We start from the raw sequence: 15,826 nt of genomic DNA, 5'->3' as shown, positions 1-15,826 counted from the left end.
TGTCATGAGTGTTATGACCCTATTATAACAGGTTATGACAAGTTATGTCAGCTGTTATGACATATGAAATGATTATGACCATGTCATAACGTGTTATGATGCTGGGTGTCAAGTGTTACCACATAATCAAATATTATCGTCAGTCTTCCAGTTACTCCAACACACTTGTCCATTTCATTTCTAACATTTACATTCAAGCTCCACAAAAAGATACAACAGCAAGTAAACAGCAGATTTCTCCCTTTCGCTCGAGTTTGGTCTCAAATTCCCTTAAATACACAAACAGCTTGTAGTGCACAAAATAATAAGAATACAAATTAGACTTAAATACTGTAGCAGCATTTTTTATTTTTCTTGTTAAAGTTGTCATCACCCTCCATTTAACAGGTAAAGGCTTTGGAGTCCCCAACACTTGGGAGGGCAAGAGATTGTCCTTGGAGGCGAGTAGGTGGGTGTGTGTGTGTGTTTCGGGCGGGGAGGCACATTATGGGGTGGTTGGTTGGTGTGTGTGAGAGGGATGCGCTAGAATGGGGGTGGACATTCAGGTAGGTTTGAGATGGAGCTACAGGAGCAGGGGGGTGGCATGGGGCATCAGGGGGTATCTGAGGCACCAGTGGAGAACAATAGCCCCAGGGCAGGGCAGCAGGACGCTGCAGCCTTCCTTCCAGGCTGGAAATGTGTTAGACCAAAAGGGGTTCAACTCAGTGGGATAGCCTCCATAACAGCTCTTCCTCATCCATCTCCCTCACTCAGTTAATTCACTGTCATCCCCTATCCTCTTCCACTCCTCAGTCAGTCTCTCATCCCCAGTGGTCAGTGGCCTCTCTCCATTCTCAAGCTTTGCCTCCCTGCCACAGAGCAACCACAAGTCCTCCTCATCTTCCCACACAGCCAAGACCAGACCATGTTAGGGTAGTAGGAGCAGGGCACATGGCTCAAGCTGATCCAAGAAGGTGCTCATCCAGGTCCTAACCGGGCCAAACTGAACTAGGCCAGGCCAGACTGAGCCAGGACAGTAAGGGGCTCCCTCTCCTGTCTCTCAGCTGGAGGCTGTGGCGATGGGCTTCTTGAGCTGCTGGCTGCAGATCTCTCTGTTCCTAGCCTCCAGCAGCAGGTCATAGCAGATGTTACACACTAAGACAGGGTCGTACAGCTGCTGGTCTGGGATGGGCAGCTTCAGGTGGCAGCAGTCTTTACAGAACACATTGCCACAGTTCCTAAAGGAGGGAAAAGGGCAAACAGAGTCAACAACTAGATTCACATTTTAGTCATTTAGCAGATGCTCTTATCCTGAGAGTGCATTCAACTAAGATAGGAAAAACAACCAACTTTCTTCAAAACAGCTGATCTGCAACTAGATTCACTAAAGATGCAAGGGATGTCGTACGTGCTGCTAAGTCTTTTTTTAATCTCAAATCACGGTTGGTGTGGTATAAAATCTGCTGTGCGTTGAAGGTTTATGCTATGTTTATTATCCTACACTTTAAATTTAAACTTCATGATTAATGCATACATTAGTGATCAATGGTAAAGCTAAACAAACCTGCAGTGATGACGTCGCTTGGCCATCCAGAACTCACAGTCACAGTTGAAACAATGGGAGGCCATGTGATCGGGCACCCACCTGGTGACCTGCAGATACACACATTTCTATTAGAACAGTGTGTGACACATACAGTGCCTTCAGAAAGTATTCACACCCCTTGACTTTCTCCACATTTTGTTGTGTTACAGCCTGAATTTAAAATGGATTAAACAGAGTTTGTTTTGTCACTGGCCTACACTCAATACCCCATAATGTCAAAGTGGAATTCTGTTTTTCAAAATGTTTACAAATTAATAAAAAATGAAAAGCTGAAATGTGACGTGTTTCAGGAAACTAGGCGTATGTCACAATTCACGACTTCACAGAGAGCCATTAGATTTTTTTTTTTTAAATCAAAATGCGTTTTTTGGGCAGAAATGCCTTCTGGAACATATGAACTTTCATTTGCCTTAATAACAAACTTGTATGCCATCTTTAAATATGAATACAATTGTTAAATTCCGAGCCATGTTGGTTAAGACACAGAAAAAGCCAGCAACCTTTTCACTAGCCATAATTGGCTGAGATAATGAGTGGGCTGGACATGCCGAGAGAGGAGTTAGGATTGTTCTGCCATATAGAAGGCTTCTGTCTATTTGAGCTGGTCAGTCTGTGTTGGTAATCCTGTTGAATGTGGCTTTAAAAAAAACAAATTGTGTAGTGGAGCTGCATAAGTGTTGCTCTCCACTTTCTGGAGGATCGAGATTTGAAATCAGCGGAATTAGAGTATGATAGCAAAAGAGATGGAGAAAATACCTGTTTCCGGATTACATCTTCAAACTAAGGGCAACCGTGGCATGGCATCCGTGACAGGGAGACATGTCCATCATGCATGATGATGTATACAGGTAAGATAGTCTAGCTAGCTACATTTTCATATGTTACATGTTTATAATTTTGACAGAATGTAGTTTCATTTCAAGCTAAAGTGTACTGTTAGCTAGCTAGCTAACATTAGCTGGGTGGCTCCCTAGCTAACGTTACGTGTATGACGTTATTATTCGTATCCCAGAACCGTTTGCTTTGCTAGTTAGAGCCTAATTTTAGCTGAAATTGTTGCCAGCAGAGCTGGTTAGGCTATTTTCATGTTATCCAGAGGTAAACAAATGTCTGGAACTAAAGCTTAAGAGGGTGTGAACGATGCTGAATGGGTGTAGACAAAGAGGAGCTCTTCACTACATACCAAAATATTCAAAGGCCATTTTCTCAAAAGTGAGTTTACAAGTTTAACAACTTTCAAAGCAGAATTACTTTCCCATTGTTCCTCAAAAATGCAGTGTATGATTTACCATTTTGTAGTCTCCACTTTTATCAATGTAAAATACACAATTTTACATTTTGCTTCATAAGACCAAATCCAGTTTGTGAGTCACAAATGTCTTGAGTCAATAAGTATTCAACCCCTTTGTTATGGCAAGCCTAAATAAGTTCTGGAGTAAAAATGTGCTTAACAAGTCACATAATAATCTCTGTGCAATAATAGTGTTTAAACTGATGGATTTTTACATGGATGTTTTTATTATGCTAATTAGATTTTCACGGGTGCACGGACATCAACATTACAGGGTTAACATGATTTTTGAACGACTATCTCATCTCTGTACCCCACACATTCAATTATCTGTAAGGTCCCTCAGTCAAGCAATGAATTTTCAAACACAGTTTCAACCACAAAGACCAGGCAGGTTTTCCAATGCCTTGCAAAGAAGGTCACCTATTGGTAGATGGCTAAAAATAAAAAAGGCAGATACTGAATATCCCTTTGAGCATGGTGAAGTTATTAATTACACTTTGGATGGCATATCAATAGACCCAGTCACTACAAAGATACAGGTGTCCTTCCTAACTCAGTTACCGTAGAGGAAGGAAAGGGCTCAGGGATTTCACCAGTTACAGAGTTTAATGGCTGTGATAGGAGAAAACTGAAGCTGGATCAACAACATTGTCGTTACTCCATAATACTAGCCTAATTGAGAGTGAAAAAAGGAAGCCTGTACAGAATAAAAATATTCCAAAACATGCATCCTGTTTGCAACAAGGCACTAAAATAATACTGTAAATAAATTGGCAAAGCAGTTAACTTTTTGTCCTTAATACAAAGTGTTATGTTTTGGGCAAATCCAATTAAACACTACTGAGTACCACTCTTGATATTTTCAATTATAGTGGCGGCTGCATCGTGTTATGGGTATGCTTGTAATCGTTAAGGACTGGGGAGTTTTTTAGGATAAAAAAATGGTAGGGAGCTGGCCAAATCTGGCCAAAACAGGCCAAATCTACACTGAAGTTATTTACCAAGAAGTCAGAGTCTTCGAGTTACCGTTTTGACTTCAATCTACTTGAAAATCTATGGCAAGATTTGAAAGATCTGAAAATGGTTGTCTAGCAATGATCAACAACTAATTTGACAGAGCTTGAACATTTTTGAAAAGAATAATGGGCAAATCTTGCACAATCCGGGTGTGGAAAGCGCTTAGACTCACAGTAGTAATTGCTGTCAAAGGTGCTTCTACAAAGTATTGACTCAGGCGTGTGAAAACTGATGTACTGTAAATGAGATATTTCGGTATTTAATTTATAATAAAATAGCAAAAATGTAAAAAAATATGTTTTCACTTTGACATTATAAGGTATTGTGTGTAGATGGGTGAATTATTTGTATTTATTTTTATCCATTTTGAATTCAGGCTGTAATAACAAAATGTGGAATAAGTCAATGGATATGAACACTTTCTGAAGGCACTGTACGTATCTGGGGCAGAAAGGTAGAAAGATGAGTGGGAGAGGAGAGTCTGTAGTATACAGTGTAGTATAGGGTTAGGGTTATTTATAAGAAGCAGTAGAGAGAGAGAGAAACCTGAAGCAGACTATGAGGGACGCTGACCTCTGTGTCCTTCTGCTCCACTCTGTCCCAGCTGCCCTCGGAGAAACAGTCCTCGCTGTGATCCGACAGACTTTCCTCCTCGTCACTATCGTCTGACTCATGCAGACACGTCTGGGAACAGACAGGTCAATATGAGAGGGAGGGAGACAGGTTGAGAGCGAGAGACATATGTTGAGAGAGAGCGAGAGAGACACTGTTCCATACCTTTTTTCACTTTCATAATTTCACAGCACAGTAATAATACATTGGGGGTTTATCAACACTGGGTTACTGTTTAAAGTCTACATGTGAGAGTTACTCACAATGTCGTCCTCGTAGTCGACGTCAGGCTCAGAGGGTGGCATGCCGTACTGTCTCTCCAGCCTCATCTGCAGCTGGCGCACCTGTCTCCTCAGCACTTCCACTTCCTGTTTATATCCCGCCTCGATCTGCCTGAGACGCTGCTGCACTGCGTCCATGGGCACCGGCAGCCCGTCATCATCCAGGTAGGCCGGGGGGGGCTGGGAGGGCGGGGAGAAGGGAGAGGCTGGTAAGAACTGGCGGGTTGAAGAGGTGGGTGGAGTGCTGGTGCTGGTTTGGCTGCAGATGGCAGCATAGCCTGAGCTGCTTCTGACTGCAGAGAGCCAGCCTGACCCTGACTGGACTGTGCTGGAGCTGGCTGGGGCTGGAGCCGGGCTACGGACCCTTTCCTCCTTCTCCTTTCGGCAGCACTGCGAACCTCCGTTAGGCAACCCGTTGGACACGGCCATGCTCTGGGCACGGAGCAGCTTGCCAGCCAGGCGTCGACTCTGGTAGGCGGTGGGCTGGAGGGCCTGACAGAAACCTGAGGAGAGATTAGCTGGGAGGCCAGACTGGCTGGCTGCGGTGTTGCAGGCGGACTGGACCAGGCCCTGGACACTCTCCCAGTGGGAGCCCAGGAGAGACAGCTCCTCACTGACACTCAGTTGGCTCTGGGAGACCGGGTGTCGCACCGCCACTACCTGGCTGTTGTCAACAGGGGGCACTGTAGATGCGGAGGCCATTGCTACTGTTGGTACTGCTACAACACAATCTCTCAAAGGCACCAACTCTCTACCACTCACAACCCCTGTCCTCTTCCCTTCTCTCTCCGCTCCCTGGGCCCGGGTCTGGCCCAGACTTTCTTTCCTGCTGTGGGGCGGTGTTGGTGGGGCCTCTGCTTTGTCCGTGAGGGTCTCTGTGGAGTCTTGCATGGCCATAGGGAATAAAGGAACTAGCTGCTCGAGGGCCGGCAGCTCTGCAGAAGCTGAGTGTCTGTTCTGGAGGCTATTGGTGATAGGCCCATTCAGAACAGCTGCCGGTAGTGGGTCCTTCCAGGCAGGTGGGGAAGGTAGGCATGCTTCTGCTGCCCGGGCAGGGTGGGTAGTGACCTCAGCAGTCCTGTAGTGGCTGTCAGCCGCCTGTTGTGGCAAGGGAGGGGGAGGGCAATGGGGGCTGGTAGTCTGGAGGAGGGCATGGAGGAGAATGGGTGTGGGCAGGGGGAGAGGGGGGGGATGGGGGAAGCCCTTCTCCAGAGTGACGGGGGGGAGGGGCAGGGAGGGCAGAGGTTGTGTCGTCAGACATATCTCCTCTCTCAACTCCTCCTCAAAGCCCTCTTCCCTTGGCTCCATCTCCAGGGGTGTGGTAGGAGGAGTCTGAGTGACAGGCTCCACCTCCGAGTCATTGTCGTCCAATCCCGTGTCAGGGCTGACGTCCTCGGGGCTATCGGGTTCGGCCCCTCCTCCTATAGCAGCCATAGGCTCCAAGCCATGGGCAGTACGGCCCTCCTGGCAGTGCTTGTTGAGGTTGGGGTCGCTGGAGGTGCGGGTGAGGGCCATCCCGTTCTCACAGGCCGACACCAGGCTGTCCATGGAGCGAGACTTAGGAAGCCTGCACAAAGGGGAAAAAATACCAATCTCAAGTTGACGGAGCTTCCCTCATCTGTGAGCTTCCTTCTGTACCACTAGAGAGCAGGCATGATCTGAGCAACACTAGAGATGTAAGATAGTGAACCAAGCACACCTTCAGTTTTCACCACAAGCCTGTTCCCTCCTTATTTAATAAGCCTTGAAAAGAGAGAGCTCAGAGCAATACAAGGACTACAAGTAGCACGACGATGGCTTGAGATAAGTAAATGGTCTTACGAAAACACTAATGGGCTGTATTGATGACTAGAGACGGAGATGGAAGAATGGAGTGGGTAAGGGATAGCCCCACCTGTCGAGAGATCGTGAGGTGAGCTCATCTCCCTGTGCGCAGGGGCACAGGTAGAGCTCCATGGCGTCCTCGGCAGCGGTGCAGGGGGAGGAGGTGGGCAGGTAGACGGCCGTCCACAGCTGCAGGGCCCGGGTGTGGCACACCGGCTGCAGCACCTGGACACAGGGGACAGGGAGGAGAGGACCAAGGGGCAGAGGTCAATAAAAGACAAACACATAAATTACGTTTTGTCTCAGTAAATCCATATAAAAGTTGCCGATATCATTTTTTTATGCATTAATCTTGTATATTTGGATGAGAGCATCTTTCCTTTCTTTTAAAGGTCAACAAGAGTATCAAAAAGCTCCACTCATTACCGACACACTATGATCCTGGGCGTCATCAGAAGTGTATTGGACATTGGAAAGATTGACACCTTGTGTCTCAATATGAAAATGGAGGAGAGGGGAGGAGATAATGAGGATAGGATAGAACAGAAGTGAATAGAAAAGAAAAACGTGACCGTAGAGGTAGGTTACCATATCATGACAGGGAATATAAAGGAAGTTCTGGAAGTTCTTGTTGCCGGTGCGGAGCAGAGACCAGATGGAGCAGGTGCGTTTGTAGATGTTGCGGGCCTCTCTCTCCCACCTGTTGTTACACAGGAATGTCCCGTACAGACACGAGTATGTGTGCTGAACCAGCTTGACCTGGGGGAGAGGAACACAACACAACACAACACAGTTAGCCCTACACACATTCCTTACAATACATACAACAGTACACTCTTAACAAAGAGTACAAAGGTATATATAGTTAGACCTTTACAATGGCTTTTTCTCAGTCCTTACACAGCATACAATACTGTATGTACACTTTAAGACACAATACACATAATACTGTATTCAAAGGTTACTGTCTGATACCTCTTATGTACAAACGTTAAATAAATCTTTAAGACATGTCCTATGCCAACAGAAGAGTAGTAAAAAGTGCCAGGTAGAAAGAGCTTCTAGAGGTAGAAAGAGAGAGAAGGTGAAGGCAAAGAGAAAGAGAAAGAGGAGAGAAAAAGAGAGACGAGGGCAAAGAGAGAGAAGAGAATGAAAAGGAAAGTGAGAAAGAAAGAAATTGAAAAGGAGAGGTGGTTAAGTGTAGCCTACTGTACATACCAAGAATGCCTCGTTGAACTCGAAGAAGCAGGGGAACTGTTTGAGTAGCTGGTGAACACAGTCTAGCCACTGTAGGAAGACAGGACACTTCTCACTCACATCATCAGCACTCTCCTGGTGACCGCAGCGATCGCCAAACTTATGACCGTAGTCCAACCACTCCGTCTCCACCAGCACCTGGAAACCCTGTGGATTGGGGGGGGGGGGGGGGGGGGGTTCAGTTGTGTTTCTCACACCATGGCATAAAAAAGGTGTGTGTGTGTTTTTGGTAAATTCAAAAGGGTGTGCGAAACAATTGGTAATACCATGAACTTTCACTATCAAAATGTAACAAAACCTGATATTTGCTGCATCAGTGTTAGTCTTAGTGACCACAGTATCCTAAGGGCCAGGGGTCAGAACGTGTCAGAGAGTGAGTGTGAGTGTGTATGTGTGTCTACCTCTAGTGTCCTATAGAAGGGGTCCAGCAAGATCTTGGCAAGAGCCACAATCTGTGGGGTGCGGTCCCACCCGTCTGAACAATGCACCAGGGCAGGACGTCCCTCCCTTTCCACCGCAGAGCACACTAGAGTGGCAGCCTTCAGCATGACGGATAGGTGCTGCAGCCAACGGGTGCTCTCCAGAGCAGAAAGCCAGCTGGGAATACACAAGCCAAGGAGGGACCAATCAGAACAGGTCTAGAGGTTTTAGAATGTATTCTGAGGGAGGTAAATAAATAACAATGGGTTGAGTAAGCGGAGGTAACCCTGAGGACACCGGGGAGGGGGGTGTGGCAGGGGGAAGTGAAGCCCCTGACCTAGATCTGTAATGGGCTCTGTCATTTTAAAAGTGGTCACTACAGCACCTCTTTTAGAATACCAGAAAATCTACCACTAGAAAAGCCCTCGTGTGCATCATGTGATGTCACTGATTCCAGTTTGGGAGTTGGGGCATGCACTCTCTACATGCAAGGAGACAGTCACACACAAAAGACCTGGGACAAATATTATTTGAAATCTTTCAAGTACTTAGAGCATTTTCTTTAGCCTAACCTAGAATGCCAGGTGGGTAGTGTTTGCCCTTTAGGGACTCTTCTATATACTATATACTATTTGAAATGATTTAAAATACTTGAACTGTGCTTTTTATTGCATCCATTGTCTGTCACAATGGATGCAATAAAAAGCACAGTTCAAGTATTTTAAATTATTTCAAATAGTATTTTAAGCCAGGTTTGAGAGAGACACACACACACACACACACACACACACACACACACACACACACACACACACACACACACACACACACAACACAAACAACACAAACACACACATCAGACAGACAGCTGGCCTGCCCAGCGGGATTGGGGCTGGATTGTGGCTGGCTGCATTCCCCTTCTCCCTGTGGTGTAACCTTACTGAGGCCTGGAGAAGGGAATGATGGGATGAAAGGAGAAAGAGATGGATGGAGGGAGGGAGAGAAATGTCAGAGGGATCCACTTACTTCCCAGGGTCGGGGATCTGGCTACAGACTGTTCGGAGGGACTGGAAGCTGTTCCTAATGGAGTGGATGTTGGCCATGCCCATGAACATCACCTCACAGTTAGGGTAGTACTCTGAAAACAAAAACATCCAGATAAACAAAAACATAATCACTCAGACTACAGTTAGGGTAATATTAGGAAACACACAGGAACAGACACACAATAACTTCAGTCACATGGGGTATTAGTACCCTGCAGACACACAAAGACAAAAATATCATCAGTCAGAATAAAACGCCAAGTACAATCTTTACTGCTTAGGGAGAGTGAGCTGTAAAGATGATTGATTGCGGTTGTGTTCAAGCTCAGAACACATCCAGTAGCTAGGCTACTGTCAGGTGATTTGACAGATTGACAGGTCTGAATGTCAACAAGACCAATGTGAGCGGCTCATGACAGCATCTCCCAGAGAGAGAAATAGACCCACAGTATAGGGCCATGTCATGTTACGCCTCTGCCTTTTGTTTTAAGACGGTCATAATATGGATCATTTAGCTATTTGATATTGAATTTTAGGACCCCTTTAGGTATAAAAAATAAATACCCCCAAAATATTTTATAAAATATTGAACTTGGCCTTTACTGCTATAGCCCAGTGAAATACATTGAATAACACATTAATAAATGGGGAAAAATACAGTCCCCCCCAAAAATCATAAGAAACAAGGTTTTGAAGTGTTTGTCCTATATCTAGGAGATATATGAAAGCTCAGGAAATATATATTTTTCTCACACATATTTAACCCCTGGTATGCAAAAAAAACAACCTTCTTCCACTCATTTCTTTACCAGTACCGGTTACCTTCAGACGAGTCCCCTGATACTTTTGGGGGGTCGTAAGAGCAACACCATCATGTTCGTGAGAGTCTCCTCTTTCCATAGAATGATCATAATAGTAGATCAAACTGTTCGGACGCTACAGATGTTTTTGTGTGAAGATGGATTTTCAGGATGTCTCATGGTCTGACAAACATCGCTCTAGCTCTGCCACCTTTCAACGCAGATGCGGAAGTGCGACATCGGCAGATTCAAAAAACATATTTCTAGCTGAAATTGACGGATTTTGATGGGAATTTTTTTATTATGTTACTTAGATTGGGGGGACTCTAGGGGGTTATAATACATTATTTTTGTCAAATATGACTGGAGTTTAGCCAATATACAGTACCGGAAATTATTCAGATCCCTTGACTTTTTCCTCTTTGTTACGTTACAGCATTAATCTAAAATGGATTAAAGAAAAACAAATCCTCATCAATCTACACACAATACCCCATAATGACAAAGCGAAAACAGGTTTTTTGAAATGGTTGCAAATGTATTAAATATAAAAAACTTGAAATACCTTATTTACATAAGTATTCAGACCCTTTGCTATAAGACTCGAAATTGAACTCAGGTGCATCCTGTTTCGATTGATCATCCTTGAGATGTTTCTACAACTTCATTGGAGTCCACCTGTGGTAAATTAAATGAATTGGACATGATTTGGAAAGGCACACACCTGTCTATATAAGGTCCCACAGTTGACAGTGCATGTCAGAGCAAAAACCAAACCATGAGGTCGAAGGAATTGTCCGTAGAGCTCTGAGACAGGATTGTGTCGAGGCACAGATCTGGGGAAGGGTACCAAAACATTTATGCAGCTTTGAAAGTCCCCAAGAACACAGTGGCCTCCATTCTTAAATGGAAGAAGTTTGGAAGCACCAAGACCCTTCCTAGAGCTGGCCTCCCGGCCAAACTGAGCAATCGAGGGAGAAAGGCCTTGGTCTTTGTTCACTCTGACTCTAGACTTCCTCTGTGGAGATGGGAGAACCTTCCAGAAGGACAACCATCTCTGCAGCACTCCACCAAACACGCCTTTATGGTAGAGTGGCCAGGCGGAAGCCACTCCTCAGTAAAAGGCACATGACAGCCCGCTTGGAGCTTGCCAAAAGGCACCTAAAGACTCTCAGAACATGAGAAACAAGATTCTCTGGTCTGATGAAACCAAGATTGAACTCTTTGGTCTGAATGCCAAGCACAACGTCTGGAAGAAACCTGGCACCATCCCTACGGTGAAGCATGGTGGTGGCATTATCATGCTGTCGGGATGTTTTTCAGTGGCAGGGACTGGGAGACTAGTCAGGATCGAGGGAAAAATGAACGGAGCAAAGTACAGAGATCCTTGATGAAAACCTGCTCCAGAGCGCTCAGGACCTCAGACGGGGTGAAGGTTCACCTTCGAACAGGACAACGACCCTAAGCACACAGCCAAGACAACGCAGGAGTGGTTTTGGGACAAGTCTCTGAATGTCCTTGAGTGGCCCAGCCAGAGCCCAGACTTGAACCCGACTGAACATCTCTGGAGAGACCTGAAAATAGCTGTGCGGCGACGCTCCCCATCCAACCTGACAGAGCTTGAGCGGACCTGGAGAGAAGAATGGGAGAAACTCCTCAAATACAGGTGTGCCAAGCTTTATCTACCAAGGGAATTCTCTTCGATTATAATCACAGCCGTATATATTCCCCCCCAAGCAGACACATCGATGGCCCTGAACGAACTTTATCTGACTCTTTGTAAACTGGAAACCACACACCCTGAGGGTGCATTCATCGTAGCTGGGGATTTTAACAAGGCTAATCTGAAAACAAAACTCCCTAAATTCTATCAGCATAGAATTTTTGTGCTACCAGGGCTGGTAAAACCTTGGATCATTGTTATACTAACTTCCGCGACGCATATAAGGCCCTGCCCCACCCTCCTTTCGGAAAAGCTGACCACGACTCCATTTTGTTGCTTCCAGCCTACAAACAGAAACTAAAACAGCAAGCTCCCGCGCTCAGGTCTGTTCAACGCTGGTCCGACCAATCTGATTCCACTCTTCAAGACTGCTTCGATCACGTGGATTGGGATATGTTCCGCATTGCGTCCAACAACAACATTGACGAATACGCTGATTCGGTGAGCGAGTTCATTAGAAAGTGCATTGACGATGTCGTACCCACAGCAACGATTAAAACATTCCCAAACCAGAAACCGTGGATTGATGGCAGCATTCACGTGAAACTGAAAGCGCGAACCACTGCTTTTAACCAGGGCAAGGTGACCGGAAACATGACCGAATACAAACAGTGTAGCTATTCCCTCCGCAAGGCAATCAAACAAGCTAAGTGCCAGTATAGAGACAAAGTAGAGTCGCAATTCAACAGCTCAGACACAAGAGGTATGTGGCAGGGTCTACAGTCAATCACGGATTACAAAAAGAAAACCAGCCCCGTCGCGGACCAGGATGTCTTGCTCCCAGACAGACTAAATAACTTTTTTGCTCGCTTTGAGGACAATACAGTGCCACTGACACGGCCCGCTACCAAAACCTGCGGGCTCTCCTTCACTGCAGCCGAGGTGAGTAAAACATTTAAACGTGTTAACACTCGCAAGGCTGCAGGCCCAGATGGCATTCCCAGCCGCGTCCTCAGAGCATGCGCAGACCAGCTGGCTGGTGTGTTTAAGGACATATTCAATCAATCCTTATCCCAGTCTGCTGTTCCCACATGCTTCAAGAGGGCCACCATTGTTCCTGTTCCCAAGAAAGCTAAGGTAACTGAGCTAAACGACTACCGCCCCGTAGCACTCACTTCCGACATCATGAAGTGCTTTGAGAGACTAGTCAAGGACCATATCACCTCCACCCTACCTGACACCCTAGACCCACTCCAATTTGCTTACCGACCCAATAGGTCCACAGACGATGCAATCGCAACCACACTGCACACTGCCCTAACCCATCTGGACAAGAGGAATACCTATGTGAGAATGCTGTTCATCGACTACAGCTCAGCATTTAACACCATAGTACCCTCCAAACTCATCATCAAGCTCGAGACCCTGGGTCTCGACCCCGCCCTGTGCAACTGGGTCCTGGACTTCCTGACGGGCCGCCCCCAGGTGGTGAGGGTAGGTAACAACATCTCCACCCCGCTGATCCTCAACACTGGGGCCCCACAAGGGTGCGTTCTGAGCCCTCTCCTGTACTCCCTGTTCACCCACGACTGCGTGGCCATGCACGCCTCCAACTCAATCATCAAGTTTGCGGACGACACTACAGTGGTAGGCTTGATTACCAACAACGACGAAACGGCCTACAGGGAGGAGGTCAGGGCCCTCGGAGTGTGGTGTCAGGAAAATAACCTCACACTCAACGTCAACAAAACAAAGGAGATGATTGTGGACTTCAGGAAACAGCAGAGGGAGCACCCCCCTATCCACATCGACGGGACAGTAGTGGAATAGGTGGAAGTTTTAAGTTCCTCGGTGTACACATCACGGACAAACTGAATTGGTCCACCCACACAGACAGCGTTGTGAAGAAGGCGCAGCAGCGCCTCTTCAACCTCAGGAGGCTGAAGAAACTCGGCTTGTCACCAAAAACACTCACAAACTTCTACAGATACACAATCGAGAGCATCCTGTCGGGCTGTATCACCGCCTGGTACGGCAACTGCTCCGCCCACAACCGTAAGGCTCTCCAGAGGGTAGTGAGGTCTGCACAACGCATCACCGGGGGCAAACTACCTGCCCTCCAGGACACCTACACCACCCGATGTCACAGGAAGGCCATAAAGATCATCAAGGACAACAACCACCCGAGCCACTGCCTGTTCACCCCGCTATCATCCAGAAGGCGAGGTCAGTACAGATGCATCAAAGCAGGGACCGAGAGACTGAAAAACAGCTTCTATCTCAAGGCCATCAGTCTGTTAAACAGCCACCACTAACATTTAGTGGCCGCTGCCAACATACTGACTCAACTCCAGCCACTTTAATAATGGGAATTGATGGAAATGATGTAAAAATGTATCACTAGCCACTTTAAACAATGCCACTTAATATAATGTTTACATACCCTACATTACTCATCTCATATGTATATACTGTACTCTATATCCTCTACTGCATCTTGCCATCTTTATGTAATACATGTATCACTAGCCACTTTAAACTATGCCACTTTATGTTCATATACCCTACATTACTCATCTCATATGTATATACTGTACTCTATACCATCTACTGCATCTTGCCTATGCCATTCACTCATTCATATATCTTTATGTACATATTCTTTATCCCTTTACACTTGTGTGTATTAGGTAGTAGTTGGGGAATTGTTAGGTTAGATTACTTGTTGGTTATTACTGCATTGTCGGAACTAGAAGCACAAGCATTTCGCTACACTCGCATTAACATCTGCTAACCATGTGTATGTGACAAATAAAATTTGATTTGATTTGATTTGTAGACGACCCAAGGTTGTAATCGCTTCCAAAGGTGCTTATTCAAAGTACTGAGTAAAGGGTCTGAATACTTATGTATATGTATTTATACATTTTTTTAGCAAAATTAATGGGGTCATTATCATTATGGGGTAATGTGTGTAGATTGAGTATTTTTTCTTTCTTTAATCCATCAATTTTAGAATAAGGTTGTAAGGTCAACCGATTAATCGTCGACGCGTCATAATTCCTTAAATAACTACAACCTAAAACTTCTTAAATGGGAATATTGAAGAACTGGGAATATTGAACCACCAGCTTTCATATGTTCCTGAGCAAGGAACTTAAATGTTAGCTTTTTTACATGGCACATATTGCACTTTTACTTTCTTCTCCAACACAGTTTTTTTGCATTATTTAAACCAAATTGAGCATGTTTCATTATTTATTTGAGACTAAATAGATTTTATTTATGTATTATATTAAGTTAAAATAAAAGTGTTCATTGCTCATTCAGTATTGTTGTAATTGTCATTATTATAAATATATATATATTTATAAAAATCGTCCGATTAATCGGTATCTGCTTTTTTTGGTCGTCCAATAATCAGTATCTGCTCGGTCGAGCTCTAGTTGTAACCTTACAGAATGTGTAAAAAGTCAAGGGGTCTGAATACTTTCCGAAGGCACTGTAAGTAATTAAGTCTCAAAATTTGACTACATTTTCTGTCAGTATCTTTGTGGACATAAGAGGCTGTAGCCAATACGCATAGTCTATCACCTATACTTTGACATGTAGGCAAATTATTTATCTACGTTTAATTAAACTTATTTTTTGGTTTTCCAATTAATTTAATTGGATATTTTGGTTAATGGTCTTGGTGCCCTAGCAGGGCACCTCTTAAAATCATGAAATTCCAGGCCTGGTGTACTGACCTTCACACTCGCAGCCACCTCCCTTGGCGCGGTTGGCCACTGCAGCGGTATAGGAGCGGGCGTCGAGAATGAGAAGCTTCTGTGGCGCAGCGTTGGCATCAGGGCCTGAACATCCTGTCAGAGAGGAGTCTGAGGGAGAGAGAGAGAGAGAGGATTTAGATTTCAGTTTTAGTGGTGTGGGGGGAAGGTAGAGGCAGAATGAGGGATGGAGAGAAAAATATAGATGGAATGGTCCAGATAGGGGACAGGTAGAGAGAATGAGAGATGTGAGGTGGAGG

General features: G+C 45.3%; 1 protein-coding gene across 1 annotated transcript in view; it reads right to left on the bottom strand.

The window, feature by feature from the left end:
• Nucleotides 1–1,024: 1,024 nt before the first annotated feature.
• mtmr4 (myotubularin related protein 4) overlaps nucleotides 1,025–15,826 on the bottom strand; it is a 158,197-nt gene continuing 143,395 nt past the window's right edge. The window contains exons 10-19 of the mRNA XM_038988525.1: nucleotides 15,549–15,677; nucleotides 9,317–9,428; nucleotides 8,272–8,467; nucleotides 7,832–8,017; nucleotides 7,202–7,372; nucleotides 6,684–6,838; nucleotides 4,772–6,356; nucleotides 4,470–4,580; nucleotides 1,544–1,632; nucleotides 1,025–1,217 (exon numbers count right to left, since the gene is read on the bottom strand). Of these exons, the coding sequence (XP_038844453.1) occupies nucleotides 1,040–1,217; nucleotides 1,544–1,632; nucleotides 4,470–4,580; nucleotides 4,772–6,356; nucleotides 6,684–6,838; nucleotides 7,202–7,372; nucleotides 7,832–8,017; nucleotides 8,272–8,467; nucleotides 9,317–9,428; nucleotides 15,549–15,677 (2,912 nt within the window). The 3' untranslated portion in view covers nucleotides 1,025–1,039. The remainder of the gene's footprint in view (nucleotides 1,218–1,543; nucleotides 1,633–4,469; nucleotides 4,581–4,771; nucleotides 6,357–6,683; nucleotides 6,839–7,201; nucleotides 7,373–7,831; nucleotides 8,018–8,271; nucleotides 8,468–9,316; nucleotides 9,429–15,548; nucleotides 15,678–15,826) is intronic.

Source organism: Salvelinus namaycush, chromosome 3 (assembly GCF_016432855.1).
Source record: "Salvelinus namaycush isolate Seneca chromosome 3, SaNama_1.0, whole genome shotgun sequence".
Taxonomy (NCBI): domain Eukaryota; kingdom Metazoa; phylum Chordata; class Actinopteri; order Salmoniformes; family Salmonidae; genus Salvelinus; species Salvelinus namaycush.
The sequence above is the reverse complement of the archived record's forward strand: the minus strand, read 5'-3'. Positions and strand labels throughout refer to the sequence as shown.